Below are 22,553 nucleotides of genomic sequence, written 5' to 3' on the forward strand. Positions count from 1 at the left end.
AAGTTCATTTCCTTAAATAACATGTTAATGTTCGACATGTAATGTTATTACTTTGGAATGTACAAAATATCATTTATATCAACAACATTTCTAGATGAAATCACAATTATTGCCTAGTTTAATTTAACGTTATATTTGGTCATTTGTAGCGTAAATTGAAAATGCCACAGAAGCCTTTTTTAGCACACAAACATTATATTTGCCAAAAGACATTATGCTAAAATAGGGATAAAGATACAATGTAGTGTTATGTCATGTAAAACTATAATAAAATCTATATTTTTAATATATTTATGTTCAAGTCAATATACAATATTTCAATTAATTGACATAGTATTGTAAGTTGATATACACAGAAATGCATTTTTTACAATTCTGGCTGTACCTTTTTATATCATACATGTATCATGTTGAAAAGTCGGCTTGCATCTTTATTACACAAACTTAATAAGCAGCATTTGGCTTGGACATATGAATGAAGTGGTAACATGTAACACAACACTACAATTACATGTTTGATTGCAATGTCCAATATGAGGCATATTGTTATTCTTCCTAATATGTTTTCAATGTTTGACAGTTGTAGCCAGGATATCGTTTTTGTCGTTGAAAAGGCAAAATATTTGAGTAACAACATTTATTGCATTCAATATAAATTAAGTTCTTGCATTTTCGTAGAATTCAGAAAATGTCAGCGTATCTTTACTATCTCTTAACAGATCTTTGACATGTATTTAACGGATACATGTGTAAGACAAAATTCCGATAACATTAAGTTTTTACATATGGTATTATGTGTCAAGTCATTTTAGTTAAATGTATGCAATGACATGATTTGCATAAGACTTCCTGCTTTATATACATTTTCAGCATAACTGATATTATGCGTACTACTTGATTAAAAAATGAGAAGTATATAATAATATATATGAAATGCCACTTTGGAGACAATATCTTTATAATCAAGCAATAAAATGTCGATTGTGAGCAATATCTGAGACAAAAGCGAATAATTCTTAATGATGTAATCTCAAACACAGCAAAGTCTGAGGTAAAAATAAGAACCATGGTTGTCTGGTTTAATTACGCGAAATGTAAAAGGCTAAACATTTTTAAGTTATAGTTCATCGGCAAGATTAAGTTAATGTAGAGTAACATTTTACTATGCGGAACTATGGAGGGTGATTTATGCCAAAATTACATCTTGCTTTCTTACGTTACATCGTGCTTTCTAACTTGTACATCGTGCTTTCTAACTTGTACATTATGCATTCTGACATATACATCTTGCATTCTGACTTTTACATGTTGCTTTCTTACATGCACATTATGCTTTCTGCTGTGTGCGACCCTTTCTTAATTTTATGTTGTTTCGTTTTTTTAAACATAATTAAATTAAATTTTGTTTTTTTGGGTTTTTTATCATTAAATTTAACCCTAACTTTTTTTGGGCTTTTTCCAAAGCAAAACGAACAAAAAATTTAAAGCGCATCCGAAAAAGGGCAAAAATATCAAAAGCGACACTTTTTAAATTTTGTAAACCAAATTTTCAACTTTAAAGTTCTTTCCCCTTTTTTTAAAAATCCTTTTGCTTGGATTTCGTTTAAAAATTTAAAAATTTTTTTTTTAAAAAAAATTTGCATTTTTCACTAAATAAAGGAAATTAAAATCAAAAGGGATTTTTTTAACCAAAATTTTTTTTTTAAAAAATGAACAGGTATTTCAAATTTTTCCATACAAAAATTTTATTAAATTTAAAATTTGGGTTTTTAAAATTTTATTTTTATTCATTTAACTTTTTTAAAAACATTTTTAATTTTTAAAAAGGGGGCTTCCAAAAAAAATTTTTCAAAAAATTTAATCCCCATGGTTCTTAAATTTTCCCTCTTATTTTCCCATCCTGATACCAAAAATTTTTTAAAGTTTTTTAAAATTTGGGGGAAAATTTTTTGGGCCATTTTCAAAACAAAATTTTGAACATTGGGAAATCAACTTTAAAAAAATTTTTTTTTACACAAGGAATTTTTCCTAAAAAATTTTTTTAAATTTCCCCAGGGGAAAAAGGGCGCAAAAAGGACAGAAACAAAATCCAAAAACTTTGGGGAAAAAAAGGCCAAAATTTCCCTAAATTCATTGGAATTTTTCCCCAAAAAAAAAATTTTCAAAAAAATTTAAAATTTTTATAGCATAAAAAAAAATTAAAAAAATTTTTCCCAAAAAAATTTAAAAATCAAATGTTTTGGTTTGCAAAATATTAATAAACTTTTTTTCTAATTTCTTGTTTTTTATTTGGCATAAAAGTAATAAAAACTTTTTTTTAAAAAAGGCTAAATCCTAAAACATTTAAAATTAATAAGCAAATTTAAAAAACAACAAAACTTTCCACCAAACATCAATATTCATTTTTAACCTTTTTTTTACAACTTTTACATTTTTTTATTACAAATCATTAATATTATGAAATCATTCGCCCCAAAACACACCACGGGCAAAATTATCGGTACCCTTTTTGCGAAATCTGCTCAAAGAAAACCTTTTACACATGAACAGGTCTTTCTTGCTAAAAAAAACCAGCATGGTAACAATCCAGTAAAAAATTTCAATGTAATAAGGAAAGGGGTTTGAAAACGTCCCCAAAAAGATAATATTAACGGAAAAACTAAATTTTTATTTATTCTGTTTGCTTCCCTTTTTTCCCGTTTTTTCGAACTTCACAATAAGCTACAAAAAATCGACATGTCTTGCCTCGCCCATCACCTCGACATACTTTTCGGGCTGCAATGAACCGTGGGATTGATTATATATGCATCATACTATATTTAATATGTTCATTTACATATCATCTTCGGACAAATGCCAGTATTTGTCAAAAATAAATGTTAAAATTCATAAAAACACCCTACTTTCGGTTTTGCAGCGTACCCTCATGGCACAACATATGCTTTTATTTGCGTTAATCGTTAAATAGGTATGTAATATTTCTTACTTTTATGTAAATATTACATACTTAACGATTAACGCAAATAAAAGCATATGTCGTGCCTTTTGGGTACGTATGTGTTAAAAAATGAGAGGGTGCCTGTATTATAAAAATTCAAATGAAGAGAGGTAGCCCGTGCCGCTGCAAAAGAAAAAAAGGCAAAACTGTCTAGTCTGACAGACTAGACAGTTTTGACATTTTATTTTATTTTTTCTCTCAGAATCAGCTGATCTTGGCAGCAGTTTCTTCAGTTTTAAGCTGACACTGTGAACAAGAACCTTGGCCGTATTCATAAAGCATCTTAATGAATAATTTCAACTTAGTGAAAAAAGACATTTTTTTGACAAATTGAATTTAAAAAATCTAACGTGTGTACAAAATTAGTTTGAAAATAGGCAAGAAAATGTCCTAATTGATAAAAACACATTAAAAATGTTGTGGATGGTCACAGGTATTGGAAATAAGCCATGTCAAAATTTAAGAACTTTTCAAGAGTATGAAATATTTTAATAAGAAGTTTTTATGGCCCAAGCACTTTGAACAATGTTGAACAACTGTTCTATTTTATAATTATTTTGTTGATGAAAAAAAAAAAATTCTAAAACCATTGATTTGGAAATGTGCAACTTGTCATTGTCAGCTGGAAATATAATTTGACCTAACAGAGTTTCATAATAAATATAAAAATTTGATTAAATCGTTTTGTATATTTTCTCCATGAGTGCAAATGGAAATTTTAAAACAAAGGGACGTAACTTGGTAAACTGAATCCGAACCGCAATACGGACTGTACCGAGAATATAACTGTAGCGCCACCTGTTAGCATAATTTGGGTGTCACATATATTATTACACCAGATGTCGCGTTGTTTTATGCTTGCTGCATTCGGCTTTCGGCTACATAAAATTAAGCAAGTCGCACACAGCAGAAAGCATAATGTGCATGTAAGAAAGCAACATGTAAAAGTCAGAATGCAAGATGTATATGTCAGAATGCATAATGTACAAGTTAGAAAGCACGATGTACAAGTTAGAAAGCACGATGTAACGTAAGAAAGCAAGATGTAATTTTGGCATAAATCACCCTCCATACGGAACCTATATTCCTGTCATTAACGAAGAAAAATTGCGATGTAGATAAAGGAGATTCGTTTGCTCGAATAATAAACAGGCACACTTGGAACAGCGGCCAATAATTAGGACAGTTAGTTACGAAAATGCTCATCGTTATTGATTTAACAAGTTCTTATCGTAGGTGATAAAAACAAGCTTGTTCACGAAACAAATACAATTTAATTTGCTTTATATATTGACTAACAATTATTTTATTCTAAGAGTTGGTAGTTAAAATACTGTTTTTAAGTTATTTTTTATTCAAAAACTTAGGAATCGTTTAATTATGTTTGACTTTATATATTATTAAAAATATAAAAAGCCAAACATTTGTCATGATCGACATTGATTTTTTTCAAAAATCACGTTCGTTATTTCAAATAACAATATTGCTAAAGAATTGATCGTAGCATAAAAATGTGATTCAAGTTTGATGAATCCGACATAATAGATAGTGTATTGATAAATATTTACAATTTTTTGCCAGCTGTACCACCGCCCATAAAATAGGATAGTGCAAAAGTCGTACCAACTCTAGGATAAACAGAGACAATACGTTCTTGTTAAATATGTCACAAATCTCGACTACATGTATTTTGCTTTCAGTAATAATAACTGAACCATTAACCAGATATATAGACAATTACAAATGCATTCAATAACGTAATGTTGACTTTCTTTTAAATTACAGTTATTTTTTGTAAACAACATGAACATTTTTGGTTAAGCAATGAGATAATATGGACAATGTGTTTCTGAATGTTTATTACATTTATCTAACAATTAACAAAATGTTAAGAAATTAACTATAAAATAAACTTGAATAATCCCAGGCACATATGGCCTTCAATAACTTTTTCAATCTTGATATAAGTTATTATGATATAAACCATTCAATTTCTTCACAACAAATAATCAATCAATTTTACTGACAATCTTACGATTTAATGACTGTTCTGATTGCAGTTATTGCATTTAATTAAATGTTTTATTTTGTTTTGAATCATGTTATACAGCCCAGATCAGTTTTATGATGAAGGAAAATTTTGAGATGGTAAAACAAAATAGATATTCTATGTGAAAACAATACAAACTTATTGTTACATATAGAGGCCTATTTGTATTATCATTTTGTAATTAAAAACTGTTAAAGACATATCTTTGAAACAAATGTGACCTTAGCATTTAATCACGCAAATATAAATTATATTTTTGTCGATTACGATTTTCAATGTATCTACTCAAAATACAATCCGGAATGTATTATTCTACTACGAAGTGTATTTCCTAGATATTTAGAAATTCAGATAAACACAAGCGGTGTTCAATATCATGACATTATATAAAAAAGGTGAGTTCTTGAAAGAAACAAAACCAAATCTGAAAAGTGAAAACTTCAGACACGATCGAGTCTATTCATGAGAGATCACGCTAAAGGCAACATCTTTCGCACCATCTAGCACCGGCTCATGCATTTTTAAACATTTAACACCATAAAGTGTTGGAATCAATGTTACCATAGAACCAGAAAAATAATAGCACTCGCTAGCCATCTCATTATATCCTTCAGTTAAACGATAATTCTTTTGATGAGTGACTTAGTAGATTGAGTTTGTTTATTTAGTACTACTTTGGTTCTGAGTTTTAAATGTTCGTAAATGTAACATCTTATTTGAACAGGATTTTCTTATTTTACTTGTGTTTCGTTTTGTGTAACGACAAACATAATTCTGACATACCTATTTATATGTATTTTTCATAAAACATAATTATTAATGTTCTTTGCACTTTCGCTTTCTATTACTTGAGGGACTTACGCCGCTTTATATTGATGGCATGGAAGTGTCACATTGATGGTACCATGATAACCGCCGTATGGACACATCTACGGATGGTTCTATATTCAAAATTCTACCATTTCATGTTTACATGATGAATTTTGCATAAGCTGGTGCTAGGGGGCTGAACGATAGTTTGCACTTTCCAGTACCATCCATGTACAGGCTCAATCAAACCGAGACTGCAACATTTTGAATTATGCCGTTTTGGGGCTTTTTAGGGAATCTTATTTTCTCAATATTAATTATTATCTTACATTTAGTATTTTTTTCTTTCATGCAACAACAACAACAACAACAAAAAAATACATTGTGTCTGAACAGATTATTATTATTTACACCCTAGTGATGCTGTATTCATTTGACCTTCAATTTTTATTGATATTCTCAGTTGATATGTTGTACTCTGATATCAGTAAATTATATATTGCAGTATAATTATATGTACATTTGTTTTTGCGTTATTCTTATCTTACATGTATTATATAGTTGCAATATTGCTCAACTAAAGTATTGGAAAAAATATCAATAGTACCGGGATAGCTCAACATATCGTTTTGCCAAGATTTGGACACTAGTATTAAGTATTATTAAATTAACTACAATGAGCTCAGCGTAATGTCATGCGTGCCAATCGCATTCAATTTTATTGTAATGTTATGATGCAGATCTTTCAGCCTTATCTGGATAACGCCGGTGCTTGGTAGGTGTGGAGGGACTTGGACAGTAGCATGAACGGGCTCAATCTAAAAAAACCTATGTCAATTTTTAATTTTGCTGTTTTGGGCACATTTCTTGTGCATTCCGTTATTTCTTGTTAAGTAACAGTTTTACGTTTGACTATATCTTGTGAAGATATATTTCCCTAACATACTTTTGGAACTTTTCACTTATCAATATACTTGCATTGACTTGTTTTGCCTGAACATTTGATAATAAAGTTATTTGTATATATACCAGCCAATAAAACAGTTATAATAGTAGATATAAAGTGACGCATGCTATATTCTGGCGGTATTTGAGGAAATAATGTCTGGCATATTGTAGACAGTTAAACTATAATGCAGACATTGTGACAGTTTTTGATAATAACATTAGACAGAATCAAGTATCATGATTTGCATTATCCTTTTACTCCCTATAATATTCGCAGAATTTTGTCGGCTAGGAAAGCTGTAATTGGGAATTCATGAGCGACAGAAGAAGATTTGTACACCAGGGGGGTAAAGAATGGTGTCTTTGTTTAACGTGACAAAGTCATACAAATTGTTTCGATTGTTTAGAATTTTTTTATTGTACGCGTGATAATACTTAAGGAAATAAAATATACACAAAAAATGTTTTGTGTATAATGTTACCAAACAAATGATAAAAACGGAATCACTAAAGAACGCCGAAAACGACAAAATTTAAAATGTTGCTGGTTCGGTTTGATTGAGCTTGTTAGTGAACGTTGTCAGGAAGTGAAGTACCGCGCCCCCTGTAATAATAATAGAAATGCGTTCTCGTTTGTGCTTCATTTTGTTTCAATTTTGTTTTTGATTTATGTAATTGAAAATATGAAAAAACATTTAACTGCGATAGATTTGATAATGTTTTGGATTAGTGAAGACTTTAAGGATATTATTTAATATGTACATTCGCATGTTTAAATGCAATTTAGTGTCTTTTCTGACACTAACTTCTAATAGTTTTGAATGCATGTATGTAAGTAAGAGATCTGTTTTGTAGCAGGTTAAGAAAAACTGAATGTAATGCATATTCAGCTGTTTACATGTGTTATTACAACATGCAGTCAACTCAGCAATAATTGAAATCAAAATTTATGGAACCCATGGACTTATGTGATAACCGTGTACTATCATTATTGCAAAGACATGCATGTGATATAAATATATGTACAAAAATCATTTTTGCGATCAGAAGACATTTATTAGCCAGTGTATCTTTACGAAAAGCATTCGTTATGAATTGTACAAGATTTAATATGGTTTTCATATTTTTAAAGGCCTTAATTTATTACATTTTTGGACAGTTGGCCATGAGAATTGGCCTATGTACATGTATATGGGACAACTTAAAAACAAAATTTTGACAACATATTTTACAATTTCTATTAATTCTATCCCCTTTGTTATATCTACCAGTTTCTACTTCGAGAACATGAGACCTGAGTTGTGTTTTTCTTAAGCCTTTCCCATATCATCGTTAAAATAGTATCTAGATATTTTTCAATTAAAATTACAATTATAGTTTTTGGCAGAGCCGAACTACCGTTTTGTCACTCTTTGAAAAATTGGTCTCTTATCTTATTTTGAAAATAATTAAAAATAATTCATAAGGTAATGTGCAGAACCAATGTTACTTTTGTGCCGGCTTAAGGTCAAGGTCACACTTGAAGGTCAAAAATTGAATAAGAAAATGTTCTTAAATTTTAACATGTACTTGAATATTTCTGAAACTAGCACAGGTATTTGCTTGGAACTTAAACTATATATGATATACACAAGTAAGATATGCAGGTCAGGTTTTATTGCATTTTAACAAAGTTATGCCCCTTTTTTAATTCTTTAAATTTACATACAATCAATACTAGACATTATGTCGTGGCCGCTCTATAAATTCTATACTAATGGAAGGATTTCCTTCAAACTTGACACAAATGTTCACTCCAACTTGGCAATGTGCGGAACTCATCTAACCCTCGTGCCAGCTTAAGGTCAATGCCACACTTGAAGATCAAAAATTGACTTAGAAAATATTCGAAAAGTACTTGAATATTTCTAAAACTAAATATAGATAATCATTTGAAACTTCAAATATATACTAAGTGTCGCAAGTAAGATATGCAGGTCAAGTTTCATAACTAAAATAAGTGGGGGCGATACCATTGTATTGTATTTTGACAAGTTAAGTCCATTTTTATGTCTTTAAATTTATTTACTATATTATTTCTTAAACCAGAACAGATATTCACTTGAAACTTAAAATTTATATGAATGGTTAGAAGCAAGTTCAGATAACGAAAATTCTACAATTCCATTAAATTATGACACAAGTTATGCCCCTGTTAGGCTTAAGGCTTAGAAAATGTTCTGATATAACCATTAATACTTAAATTTTTCTGAAACAAGAAAAGACATTCACTAGAAACTATATAATATATGAAAGGTCACAAGAAAGTTCAGTATGCAAAGTGTTTTCACTCTTAATTACATTTTGACATAATTATGATATTTTCTTTACTTCACTGCTTTTGTTTGTTTTAGTACATTGGGAAAATGAAGGTTATTTGTAACTGTTTCGAACACGATTTGACAATACATATTTATACTATTACCTGTACAATTTGTCTTTTTTTACCAGAGATAATATCTTTTTATATATATGTATTTGTGCCACTAAACTTATTCCCTTAACCACCGTTCCAAAAAGCGATATTTCTAGTTTTATCTGGTTTATCATTTCATTTGATAACCTTAGAATATTTACCCTTTTTCGTCTGGAAAAATGTAATCACAAATCGACCTTTAATCGACATTTAATCCTATTGTACACGTATTGTATGCTAGTTTTCAATTGTATTATATTGTATATCTTAATGTAATTTATATTGATATTGAACATCACTTACCTTTGCTCACTTTTGTAATCTATCCATTTCGCTTACAACAACCATATAGTTTCAATTTCGTAAAACCCATATCAAAATATATAATGCGAAATTTAATATCGCACACTTTAGTATTTAATATAATAAGTTCGTATTGTAGTGTATCACAGAAAATTGACAGAGGAAAAATATAAAAAAAAGAGAGAAAAAGGCTCGACTTGACTGTGTCTGCGTATAAAGTATAATGATAACTGGAACAACTCCGATTGTGTGGTTGGAAGGTTGAAAGATTCAAATTGGCTTCAATCTTGAACGCTGCCACAAAGGTGCTAAAAAAGAAATAACAAAAATAATTATAATAAGAAAATAAAACAGCATTGAGTGAAATACGAAACAACTGTCAAAAAAACTCCACCAAAGTTTTAACCTGAAATATCAAATTTGAAATTTTGTCATGAATTAATTGGTGCACTCAAAAAGGAAAACTGCGTTATAGAATTAATATAAATATGATAGGTATTAAATTGATTATCGATTTTTATGCGATATTTGGATTTTAGTATAGATTATCGGATTTTAGTATAGATTATCACTGTAAAGTGGAGTAATCGAATGATCTGAAATTTTTAACACAAGTTATGTAAGTCTAGACCTTCATCCACTAGTAAAAAAAAAATGAAATAAAAAAAAAATTTAAGTTCCTTCATGCCAGTAAACCTGTGTGGAGTCATTTTAACAGCGAACATGTAACACGTCCCGGAAATGTAAACATACTATGATCATATTAAAGACTGGAAATCTGTTTCCACCCGAGACTTCCGTAATAATTCATGGCTATTTGCCTAATATTCTGCCTGACATGCGCAATTACACGTAGTTTTATTGAGCTGTTGAAATTCTCTTCGTATTAAAGAGAAAGTTATCCAAGTGTTAAAAGAAAATCTCTTTTTGTGTCTAAAAAAGAATTTAACAGACATCCGTACTTTTTTCACAGAATCATACCAAAATATCATCCAATATTTGTATTATTCTATTGTACTTATTTGTTTATCATTGGTTGAGTTTTGCAACATAAAAGTTTTCGTTATATAATGATAGTGTTGTATGTGATTGTCGGTTGTAAATATACTTATGATCCTAAACACATGGCATATGGTATTTCCCCAGTTAAAGATGACGGCGGAAAGTAGACAATGCGAGAATGTCTGACAAGACATTCGTCTTTATGTCATTTATAAGGCCACAATTCCGCAGTTAATCATATTGAAAAAAAAAGACATTTTATCATTTTACAAAGGCCAATCCTAGTGTTTTAATTATTATTATTTTCCATCTTAAACATATGGTATCGTTTTGAGTAACCACGTTTTCGTTTGGTTGATCTTTTCTTTTAGTTGAAGCTATTCAGCCGTAACTGATTATCCCCGACATACTGTTCAAAGTAAAATTTGTCAGATTTATACTGATTTTCATTTGATTAAACTTAAAGGAACATTATTTAGCTTGACTCATATTTACCAAGGTTAATAATTTGAATATCAGTAAAAATAAATCTAGAAAAGGGATATCCCTAAAAAGCAATGAAAACAGAGCTGCATAATCGTTTTTATTGACTTTGTTCACGAGAAACAATGTAATGTGCAACATCTCTACCCCCTAGCACCGGCTAAAGCGGTATTCAATGCACAGCACTAAGTCCACAATTAGATAAAAAAAGAAGCATTGTTTTATCAAATGTACATGAACATCATGTCACTACATAAAAATTTGTCTGACTTTTTTCTTTTTAAAATTAAACATTTATCAAAAAGCAGGTCAGCCCTGGACGGTTCTGACTTTTAACTTGACACACTGTAACACATTTTTGTCACAGGTTAAATGTAAATTATTGTACCACTATTTCTTATGTCATTAAAATCTCACGTCACCTTGCTCTAACGACAGATTCTACTTAGTCTCTTTCAGCAAGCATAAGGAAATACCAACGAAAATGATATATACATTGTTTTGCCGTTAACACATAATATTTATAGTTATAAGACGCAATAGTAGTTACAATAACGTTGAATATACCTTAAACAGATGGAAATCAAAGCTTATCCCTAAGCAGTTTTAATATCGTCATGAACACAGTAAATTATATTAATAAGTGTCTTCTTTGTCCTTTCTTTCCATGTGTTTATTTCATTGTTTTTGTTTACACAATAATTTCAACTTTTTTGATAAAAAGTCTAGGAAGCCAACTCTTTTTAAGAACGCTAATACTAAGTCTTTAAGAATGTAATTAGAATCTTTGATATCTATGTGTGTTGTTATAACTGGTTTAAAACAGTTTCCATTTTCAGATCAACACCATGTGATTTTGTGAGATTTGTATGAGTAAAAACAGCTGAAAACAAAATATAATATATAAATGACTGTTTACGCATAATGTCCTTCTCCCAAACATGTATTATAAAATACATAAGATTTTATATGTATAAAAGGTATTTCTAACAGTTTTTTTCTTTCATTTAATTCATTATGCCAAGTCATAAAGCATTGCAATGAAGGATAAATGAAATGAAACAACGACTAGCTCATAAATAATGTCAAACATTCAGTAATATTTGTTTTGCTTTATAACTAAGCTACTTTATCATATAACGTAGTGACACGATACCTTAGGCTTAAACCAGTTGTGATGTAACTTACTGGTTTTCCACATGCCATCTATAGATAAAAAGTCCAGATATCTCGTTGACAATGTCTGTTATTGCGAAGTCCATTTGTCAAAGCTTGTCTGCAATTTTGACAAATTATTGAGCAGGATGTCAACACATCACATGAACATTCTTATTTGTATGTAAAAAATAGTTGATGACAGATATGTAAACAATTTTTCTGCAAGTATTTAAGCAAACATATATATTATACAAGAATACTGAAGTTTCCTTTCGTTAACCTTATTGGCGACGCCGGTGAGCGGCGTCGTCTTTTATGGAATGCTTTTTATTTTAGCCTGTGGAAGGAGCTGTTATTATTAGCAGTTAATTTCATGTTGTGTTAATTATATTTATTTTGATTCGTAAAAACCAAGTAAACAAATATGTTGTTATATTTGTATTTAATAACTTTATATAAAAAGCATGTGCATTGTGATACTATTTTCACGAAATTGCAGGCTCAGATTAACAGCTTGTCCCTTTGTTTTATTGACAATACTAAAACCCAGATTTCGAATATCATTGTGGTCTACATTGATGCTCATTCATTTATATATTTTCAAAACTTTCCTACAAGAAGAAAGTTCACCTGCAAATGAGTATTAGAATAGGTAATGGACTGTTGTAAACGATTATCCTATTGATTTTATCCATATTACGTATATCTGTTGAACAGAATGGTTGTTTTTACAAAGTGTACCAGTATCCGGATGTTGACAGCTATCCGATTTTCTGCAATTACTGTTGTCACATGGCCATCTGCTTTTTTATGAAAACTTTATCATTAATTTGCATGGCATAATTAAAATGAGCCTGCAACATTTCTTAATTTTGATGTTTAGGGTGTTCATGTTTTCTTTATTTCAAGGGGAAGTAACTCATGTTTACTAAATTATTTGTTCTTTTCTGTCTATCTTAGGTATTACTTACAATTTTTGTTTAATAAAATTTACCAGTTGTAAGGTCATCAAAAGCATAGAGGCCCTGATGAGTGAATATATATATATATATATATATATATATATATATATATATATATATATATATATATATATATATATATATATATATATATATATATATATATATATATATATATATATATATATATACTTTTACTGGCTTTGTATACCCAATATTTTCATATTTATTTAATAGAAACTTGGAATTATGAATGTTATGTGCATACATTTATATCTTAGTATATTGGTATGATGAGACTTATAATATTTCTGAATTTAAAGAGTTGCAGTTATGTCATTATTATGAAAGAGATGAGACTTTCATTTAAAGTTATAAATGAGAATACATGTATTGATAGAAAATGTCCTGAAACTTGGATCAAGCAATATAATTGATAAAGCCTCAAAAATCATGTTCTGAATAGTTTTAATTTTTTTCTAAAATGTGCATAGTTTTCAAAGGACAGCTTCTGCCTTATCTATTTGTAATGGAGGGACACCGGTCTCAATCTCCAGGTCTCCTGAGTCAACCCGACAACAGACTTTTCATAGAGTAGACTGATACTTGTCCTTGAATAAATATGTACACTAAATTTTATAGTGGGTGATTTGTGCCACATGAAAACCAACAAAGTACAAAAAGTAACCGGGCGCCAGATGAAAACATGAAAATACAATCTACAACAAAGTGGTTCGTTTGTTGCGTTTTCATGTTTTCGCCCGGTGCCCTTGATGTGAAATACTAATCAGCCTTCATAAAATTTCTTATCATAGATATTGTACATGTATTAGCACAGTTATATTCTCTTTCAAATTGACCTGTTATAAATAATGGCACAACCAATAACTGTCTTAGCCCTTTTTTAGTAAAAATAATTATATACAATAATAATTATATAAATTGTTATTTGAATTAAGACTATGAGTATGTAAGGTTTTTTTTCTTATTTATTAATTAAGAATTAATTATCTGTTAATTTAAAAATCTCAATATCTGTCACGGTTTAGAACTGTTCACTATTTAGGGGAGAAAATGTGTAAGCGGCCAGATAGCTCAATCGCTACAGCCGCGGTACATTATTCTGTGGGTCACAGGTTTGAGTTCTGGTCAAGCTGAAAGTTTTTCTCATCCTGTTACTGCAAATAACCATGAGTTTAATTCACTATGCTCTGTAAAAATCAGAAATTCAAGTACATGAATCAATATAGTGGGGAAAAAGGTTTAGGTTTAGAACTGTTTCATTATTAAAGAGAAAATGTGTAGCCGGCCGGATAGCTCAGTTGGTCTTCTGAAAGTCATGGGTTCGAGTCATGGTCAGGCAGTTTCAGTCAGGGTTTAGAAGTGGTTTTTCAACTGTCACATGTTTGTTTCATTTAATAGATTGCATTTAATTTGAAATGGACAAAGGCAGTATTGCGTGATACTTTTAAATCTACAAAAAGCATTTGGTACAGTTGATCACACTAAACTGCACATGAAGAAGTTCTTTTTTCTTCTTCTTCATCTCTTCAAGCATCTGCCATATGTAATGACATTCTTGCATGGTTCAAGTCTTATCTCTGATAGCAGCTGGTGAATGTGGCTGGTACTCCTTCTCTCTGAATACCTATGGTGTCCCCCTGATGTTCATTTTAGGTCCTCTTTTATGTATGACATGTCTGCAACCCTAAGCAATAAGCTTTTATTATATGCACAGGCACAAGTATCACACCTGGGAAGAAAAAAATTACCAGATTGATAAAAAAACCTGTGTTCATCTTAAAAGTGTCACAAACCAAAAAAAATGTAAATGATGACCCCCTTTAAAAATATACTTTAAGTTTAAAGTATATTTTTAAAGGGGTCATTATTTACATTTTTTTTTTTGGTTTCTGACACTTTTAAGATGAACACAGATCTTTTATTAATCTGGTCATATTTTTTCTTCCCAGGTGTGATACTTGTGCCTGTCATCTATTGATGATGACTCAGGATCCTGTACGGTAAAGTAAATACTTAAGTTCGTTTACTGACTAAACATTGTCTTGCATCTGGCAAGACAGAGTCTTATTCTTTTGTTTACAGTTCAACAAACTGGGCCAAGCCTCCAGGTCACATGATGTATCCGATTAAAAATGACACACTTTTGTTAAGTATTTAGGGTGCAAACCTTGGATCAAATTCTTTGCGTGTCGCCCATTTTTTTTTTGTGTTTTCTTTTTGATGCTTGCATCATGCTTCTTTATGTTTGTTTGAAAACAAATATTCCTACTTGACTAAAAAAAAGGATACTATTTGCTAAGGCTTTTAACGAAAAGGTTATCGACTAGCATACATAGAAATTTACTAGTAGACATAAATATAACTCACAAATATACATATTTTTAACCGATCTCTTTTCCTTGATATGAAACTGTTCGTTGTTAAATAAAAGTCTTATATCGCATAAGCAAAGAATCGTCCAGGAATATCTTGCACTGTTATGTTTTCATTTTTATCACACGTGTTTCTATCTCAACTTCAACATTTACTTTTGATCTTAAAATGTGTTTTCTGCCGTATCAACAAGAAATGTGCTAATGGTCTAATCACATGCATAGGGTCGATTCCCTCGGTTTAAATTTTTCAGGAAACAATTTCTCAGCGCGAACAATGTCATGTTTTATATCTTAATAATATGTTGTGGCTATAAAATTATTTCAAGTAATCTATCACTCCTACAAGCTGCGCACATCCTTTCAAAGTTTTTTCTTTGTTATTCTTCTCAATGTTGCATCATATTCATATGTCATGACAGATATTGTTCTTGTTTCTACATTATATCTTTATTCACATTTGTTTCCGTCAAAATAAAGATAAAAACAATTTAAGTAAGCTGTATCAAGGCTGTATTTTAACAAATGTATTAAGTTCTCTGTTTTCATCTTAGCCTTTACTTCAGTGATTACAAATGTTTTTTCTTCTGTTGATGTCCTTGATAAAATCTGTACGTGGATTTTGAGAAAATATAGCGAGAATTTGAATATATCTCTAATGTAGTTGCTTACATTAAAAAGACAAAAAAGGTTTAAATTTTTTTAAAGTTAAACAAGTTTTTGTTTTCTAGGCATTCTGTGAGATTTATAACTCGTCAGTAATCCTGTTTTTTCACATGTGCCTTACAATTTGTCGTCATTTTTATAATTGCAATATATCGATTGAATATGAACAGATATAGATTGCTAACAATACATTTTAAATTTGTATTTTATCAAAAAGTTGATCCATAATTTCTCAGAGATGATTGCTGAAAGCCATGTGTATCATATAGACATATTTTTCTTGATTGTTTATAATTAGATATGTTAATTTTGAGTGTCAGATTAAACTGTCTTAAAGTTCTAGCTATGACTGTTTTTTTTAAATGTAATTTAATAGTTATTTTGTACTTTTTAGTTTGGTACAGTAAGATCTACAAATGATGACGAATATCCAACCAAAAATTGCAAAGATACATCTTGTCGCCAGGTAATGTATATATTATGTTAAGTTCTGACTAACAATGCCAACATGCATCTTAGATATCTTTAAAAAAAAACATTTAAAATTAAAAAATTACAAACGCATAGATGTACATCAGGTGAAGTATTCTGAAAAATTTCTGAAATAATTGAAACATCAAACCGCAATATTCTTTAAACTACACAATTCATACATTGTACAGACATATAATGCATTGTTTGAGATGTCCAATGTTACGACATGTAAAACAAATTAATTACTATAAACAAATTGTTGTGATTGTTTAGTTCACATCTTTTATTTCAGTGTACAGGACCGTGTGACCTTGACCCATTTACGTTTGACAAATGTGGTACTGATCTTTGCGGTGTAAGTTGATTTTTAGCATATACAGTATAGTAATTTATTTAGGTACAGCGCAGCAACACAATTTAGGTCGTGTGGCGTCGATACAGGAAAGTTAATTATGTCTAACCTCGGACAATACAAACTTAAAGCAGCCTAAGGGGTCAAACCACCTCACCTGCTGGGGTTAATAGATGCATAGACTCGAACCCGTTTAATCGCCTCTTGCGATCATAGTAGTATTAGATATTACATTGACCCATTAGTCCAATGATAAATTCTTTGAAAAATGATGATATAATTATTGCTTCAATAAAACCACGTAAATGATGTTAAAGAAATGGTATTTAATTTCCAATTACATTTAAAATGATTACAGGCTTATTTTACTTTTTTCTATTTTAAACACACTTGTATACTTTCATTTTGTTATACATTGGAATTGTTATGATGGATAAGTGCCTTTCAGATATATAGAGTGATAAGTTTTATTAGATTATTTATATAAGAAATACAATAGGTACAATGGGTTTTATCTTATTCGTGATAATATGATAATTATAGTTACATTTACTCGTACATTTTAGACATTATACGATACATATAATATAGTAATAAATGTTACTCAAAGTCCGAAGTTCTGTGATTCACTATCACAATTGTTATAGAAAGTCATTTATTTCTGTTGGTGTCGCTTTTGTCATGATTTGTTAAATGTGGAATAAATAATATTGATAATGAAAGAATGTATGTATATTATTCTCTTTTCACAGCTCTGTCCTTTTACATATTTACTTTCTTGATACACTGAAAAAAAACGAGTCAAAGTAAATGAATGCTTAAACTTAATAAAATAATTAAATCATATCTTTTGTTTTAGTCCTCTTTCATAAAAAATAACATTTTGTCTTGTGCATTTCATTTATCAATTCATTTATCAACGGTTTACAAGCTATGTTTATAAGGCTCCTATTTGCAATAGTCCTTTTGGTGCGTAATTACTCACGACGCATGATGTAATTCACAAATGTAGCATATATATCAAATTCAGACAGCCGTAAGAGAAAGTTTAATTGATATGCCAATTTGGCAAATCTTATTTGTCTTTTAAGAATGTCTTCCGAGGTTATGCCAATATTAGCTTCACACGTCGGTTCATATGGTATGATTTCATGGAACGAACGTGTAAGCCTAAGGTTATTACTTTCAGTACTTAATCAGGCATCGCCGGGCTTTTCTGACTTATAATGATGCATTCTCGGTTAAGAGGAGTCGAATTTATTGCATTCACAAACTTGATAAGCATTTATTTACGGTGGCATATAACTTGTAATGATTATTTAGTAAACATCTTTATACAAGCATGCCGAATTGAGCTATACATACAGGTAATACTTGTGGATACAATTATCTGGCAATGAATGAGATCAAGTAAGGACTCATACTCGTATATAAATAAAAGATACAGTGATAATAATAAAATATGACAAAAGGTAATGGAAAAATTGTTTAAAATATCTAAATACACAAAAATACATCGAATTATACGATCGTGTTGAATACCAGTATGAATTAGGAAGGCGTGGGACATAGATTCCAATATAGCCAGTAATGTCTTTGTTACATTTTATCTTATTAAGTATCTTGTATGAACTCTTAAGATAAATTATTTCGTGACAAATTGTAATATTGCATAATCCAAATATATCACTTAACCATTTAAGTTACTCGCTCAAAAAAGCTTTATCTTTGAAATGGAAAAATGACTATTGGTTAAGGCGATTTAAAGAAATACATTAATTTTACCGAATTTTCATCGGTATTAAACTTAAATTTGATCATTAGACTAGTAACACTTTTACAAAAAAAAAAGTGCATTCGACTCTGTTGGTGTAACTGTGAATATTAATTTTTATCACTTAACTAAAGGAAAAATATTCACATTAATAAGAAGTGCAATATAATAATCTTAAATATTTAGAAATGTAAAAGTTAAACACATAAAATGATACTTGGACGTTTAAAATCGTCTAGCATGTGACTTGAAATAAGATAATTTATGCCAATGACATACTGAAATATTGCAGATGTATTTATAAGGAAAGCATAAATATCTTTAGTGACAGGTTATGTGACACTTAATAACACTGCACGTTTAAGCGTTCATGTCTATTGGACAATTTGATAGTTTATATATCTTATTTACACCGTTGCCGTCCATATATCAAATATGCATGTTAAAGAAAGGAAGTGATTATGCAGTATAATAAATTTGTAACCACTTTTGACAGATTACATAACCTCGTATAAACATTGATATAAAATCTAAATCCTCACTAGAACTCCGCGAGTCGGATGTGTCGCCTTGTGAACAATATAGTTTAGGAGAAATGGCCAGGACAAGAAAATTAACAAAGGGCAATAACTCAAAAAATAAGAAATGCAGAGCAGCGGTTTCTTTGCACTGCACTTCTTATCAATAAGATATATCATCCTATGACGTTTCAAGTCCATAGCTTTTATAATTTATGAGAAATGGCCTGGACAAAAATAAAGTATGAAAATTTATAAAGGGTAATAACTCAAAAAATAAGAAATGCAGAGTACCGGTTCCTGTACACTGCCTTTTTCTTAATGAGATCTATCATCCTATGAAGTTTCATGTCCATGGCTTTTATACTTTAGGAGAAATGACCTGGATAAAAATAAAGTATAAAAATTAACAAAGGGCAATAACTCAAAAAGTAATAAATGCAGAGTACCGGTTCTTGTGCACTGCACTTCTTCTTAATGAGATCTATCATCCTATGAAGTTTCAAGTACATAGCTTTTAAACTTTATTAGAAATGTCCCGGACAAAAATAAAGTATGAAAATTAACAAATAGCAATAACTCAAAAAATAAGAAATGCAGAGTGCCGGTTCTTGTGCACTGCACTTTTTCTTAATGAGATCTATCATCCTATGAAGTTTCAAGTCCATGGCTTTTATACATAAGGAGAAATGGCCCGGACAAAAATAAAGTATAAAAATTAACCAAGGGCAATAACTCAAAAATTAATAAGTGCAGAGTACCGGTTCTTGTGCACTGCACTTCTTCTTAATGAGATCTATCATCCTATGAAGTTCCAAGTCCATAGCTTTTATAGTTGAAGATTAATGGCCCGGACAAAATTAAAGTATGAAAATTAACAAAGGGCAATAATCCAAAAATTATGAAGTGCAGAGAACCGGTCCTTGTGCACTGCACTTTGGGTTAATGAAAGAAGCATGCATACCAAGTTTGAAGTAAATCAGACTTATAGTGACTGAGTTATGCTCCAGACAAGCTTTTGGGGATGCCGACTTCGACAACGACGCCGACAACGACGCCGACACGACCGACAAAAGTCGAGAAGGTGACACAATAAATTTCTCTAAAACCATGTTATTGCTGCCAGCAATATTTTTCAAGCCAGAGTTCATTCTGCCTTTTATTTGTAAACAATTTCCTTATTAATGTTTAAGAAACTGTTTTGTCAAGGTTGAAGACCGTTGAATTGCATTTGTCATACAAGAATTCCATAAACCATTGAAATCGTCTGGAATTTGCTGGAAAATTCGATGTGCAGCCAAGCAGTGCATATTACTGACTTGCAATAGAAATTGTGCATTCAAACACCATTGGTTAAAACATGCATGGGATGAGCGCAGGTCAATGTGCATGTGTCTTTGGATGAATTCCTATAACATGCAAATATTGGCAACCGTTTTATCATGTTACTTAAAAGCAAAGTTCATTTTATCATAAATTTATATCAAAAAGGATAAAAAAAACTCTAGTTTTTGGTCAAATAAACTGTTGAGTTTAGTGCTAACAGTACTATTTTACCCATTGTGTTTTTAGGTTAATGGGTATTTTTGAAAGCGTTTTTGTCCCATTTATACAAACTTTGATCCGATTTTAAAGTCACTGCAAATTATTTTATCATATTTTCGATTTTTGTTCAATATCAAAATGGCGAGTCATAAATATCTTATTCATGATTTCATGAATACATGTAGCATATTTGATGATGATTGCTCACATTTATTAATAGTTCATTATAAAGCCATAATGCGTTTTAAATCGATTTTTTAATTTTATTTTAAATCATGCAATCTTAGTGCGTGCAATGTTAATACTGCAGCTGCATTTTAATGAAATGTTATATTAGAAAATAATGAATATCAATGTTTTGCAGGTATGATTGTAAATCAGAAATAATCTAATCTAAAATGCAAAAAGATTTTTTTTGAAACGTTTCATGAATCACACAAAGTACACTTCCATTTACTTGGGAATATATTTAAAGTTTTACTTGTCAATAAACTAAGTGAGATATCAGTATAGTATGAAATATTGAAAAATTATGTATTCTTTATCATATCAATAGAATAAATAGTGAAATATTCAACTTGTAGACATTTGCTGTACTTGTACTTATTCCAAGCCACAATGACAGGAATTTGCTTGAAATTAAATGTTTAGATCTTTAAAAAAGGCAGCTTTACATGTATGTACCAATATTTTAAAGTGTAAATGTTTAATTATGAAATATATAATTTAATGACGATATGAAGTTAATCAAATTATCAAAAACTTATTCTACATGTCTTTAATCATTTTATACGGAACAAATATTTAGGAGATGTTTGTGATAAAGTTGTTTTCTTTGTGACAAAAGAGAGAAAGAACATATCTGATCTTTAATATGTTACATATCCGACTGTTTGATATGTTACATGCCCGACTGTGTGCTGTAAAGAATGTATAAAATAATAGACGAAGAAAAACGTTCTTTTGTTAATGAATGATTTCTAAACATCATTGACCACTTTAACCACTTTAAACATATACCTTATTATTTTACAGCTGAACTCAAGTTGATTTTGTCTTGTTGTTTTCATGAACAGGCTCAATCAAACCGAGCCTGCAATATTTTCAATTTTGTCGTTTTGTACGATTTTCTTTTTGATTCTTTATTTCTCTCTATTTCATTTAAATTGTAAATATATATGTTGTAATATGTGGTTTTCTTAATTTAAATTTTCACCACTTGATGAATTCTGCTTAAGCCGATGCTAGGAGGGTGGGCGTTAACTTGCACTCTTCAATCCGGTCCATTAACAGGCTCAATCAAACAGAGCCTGCGACATTTTCAATTTTGTTGTTTTGTGTATTTTTTAGTGATTCCGTTTTTCAATTTTCTCTATCTGAAATAATTTTAGTTAGAAGAGTGTAAAGTGTGAAGCTAACTTACAAACTTGGCATTGAGGTCAAATATAAACGGTTTACAAAAGGTGTAGGCTTACATGTGAAATTCGTTCTTTAAATAAATGACATATACCAAATACCCCATTGATATTAAAACTAGACACAAATGGCCGTTCAACTTGATTATATAACGATAAGTAAATTATTTTGAACTGAGAAAAAAAGTATGAAAACCGTACCGTTTTTGTTGTTGTTGTTTTTTTTTAAATAAAAAAAAACGTA

At 30.0% G+C, this 22,553-nt stretch overlaps 1 protein-coding gene across 3 annotated transcripts in view; it reads left to right on the forward strand.

The window, feature by feature from the left end:
• Nucleotides 1-22,553, forward strand: part of LOC132730421 (uncharacterized) — an 88,013-nt gene that overhangs the window by 36,023 nt on the left and 29,437 nt on the right. For all 3 annotated transcript variants that reach the window (XM_060716340.1, XM_060716339.1, XM_060716341.1), the window contains exons 3-4: nt 16,626-16,697; nt 16,998-17,060. In XM_060716340.1, the coding sequence (XP_060572323.1) occupies nt 16,626-16,697; nt 16,998-17,060 (135 nt within the window). The remainder of the gene's footprint in view (nt 1-16,625; nt 16,698-16,997; nt 17,061-22,553) is intronic.

The sequence above is a fragment of the Ruditapes philippinarum genome, unplaced genomic scaffold (genome assembly GCF_026571515.1).
Source record: "Ruditapes philippinarum isolate M1 unplaced genomic scaffold, ASM2657151v2 ctg2660_1_1_1_1, whole genome shotgun sequence".
In the NCBI taxonomy this organism is placed as follows: Eukaryota; Metazoa; Mollusca; class Bivalvia; order Venerida; family Veneridae; genus Ruditapes; species Ruditapes philippinarum.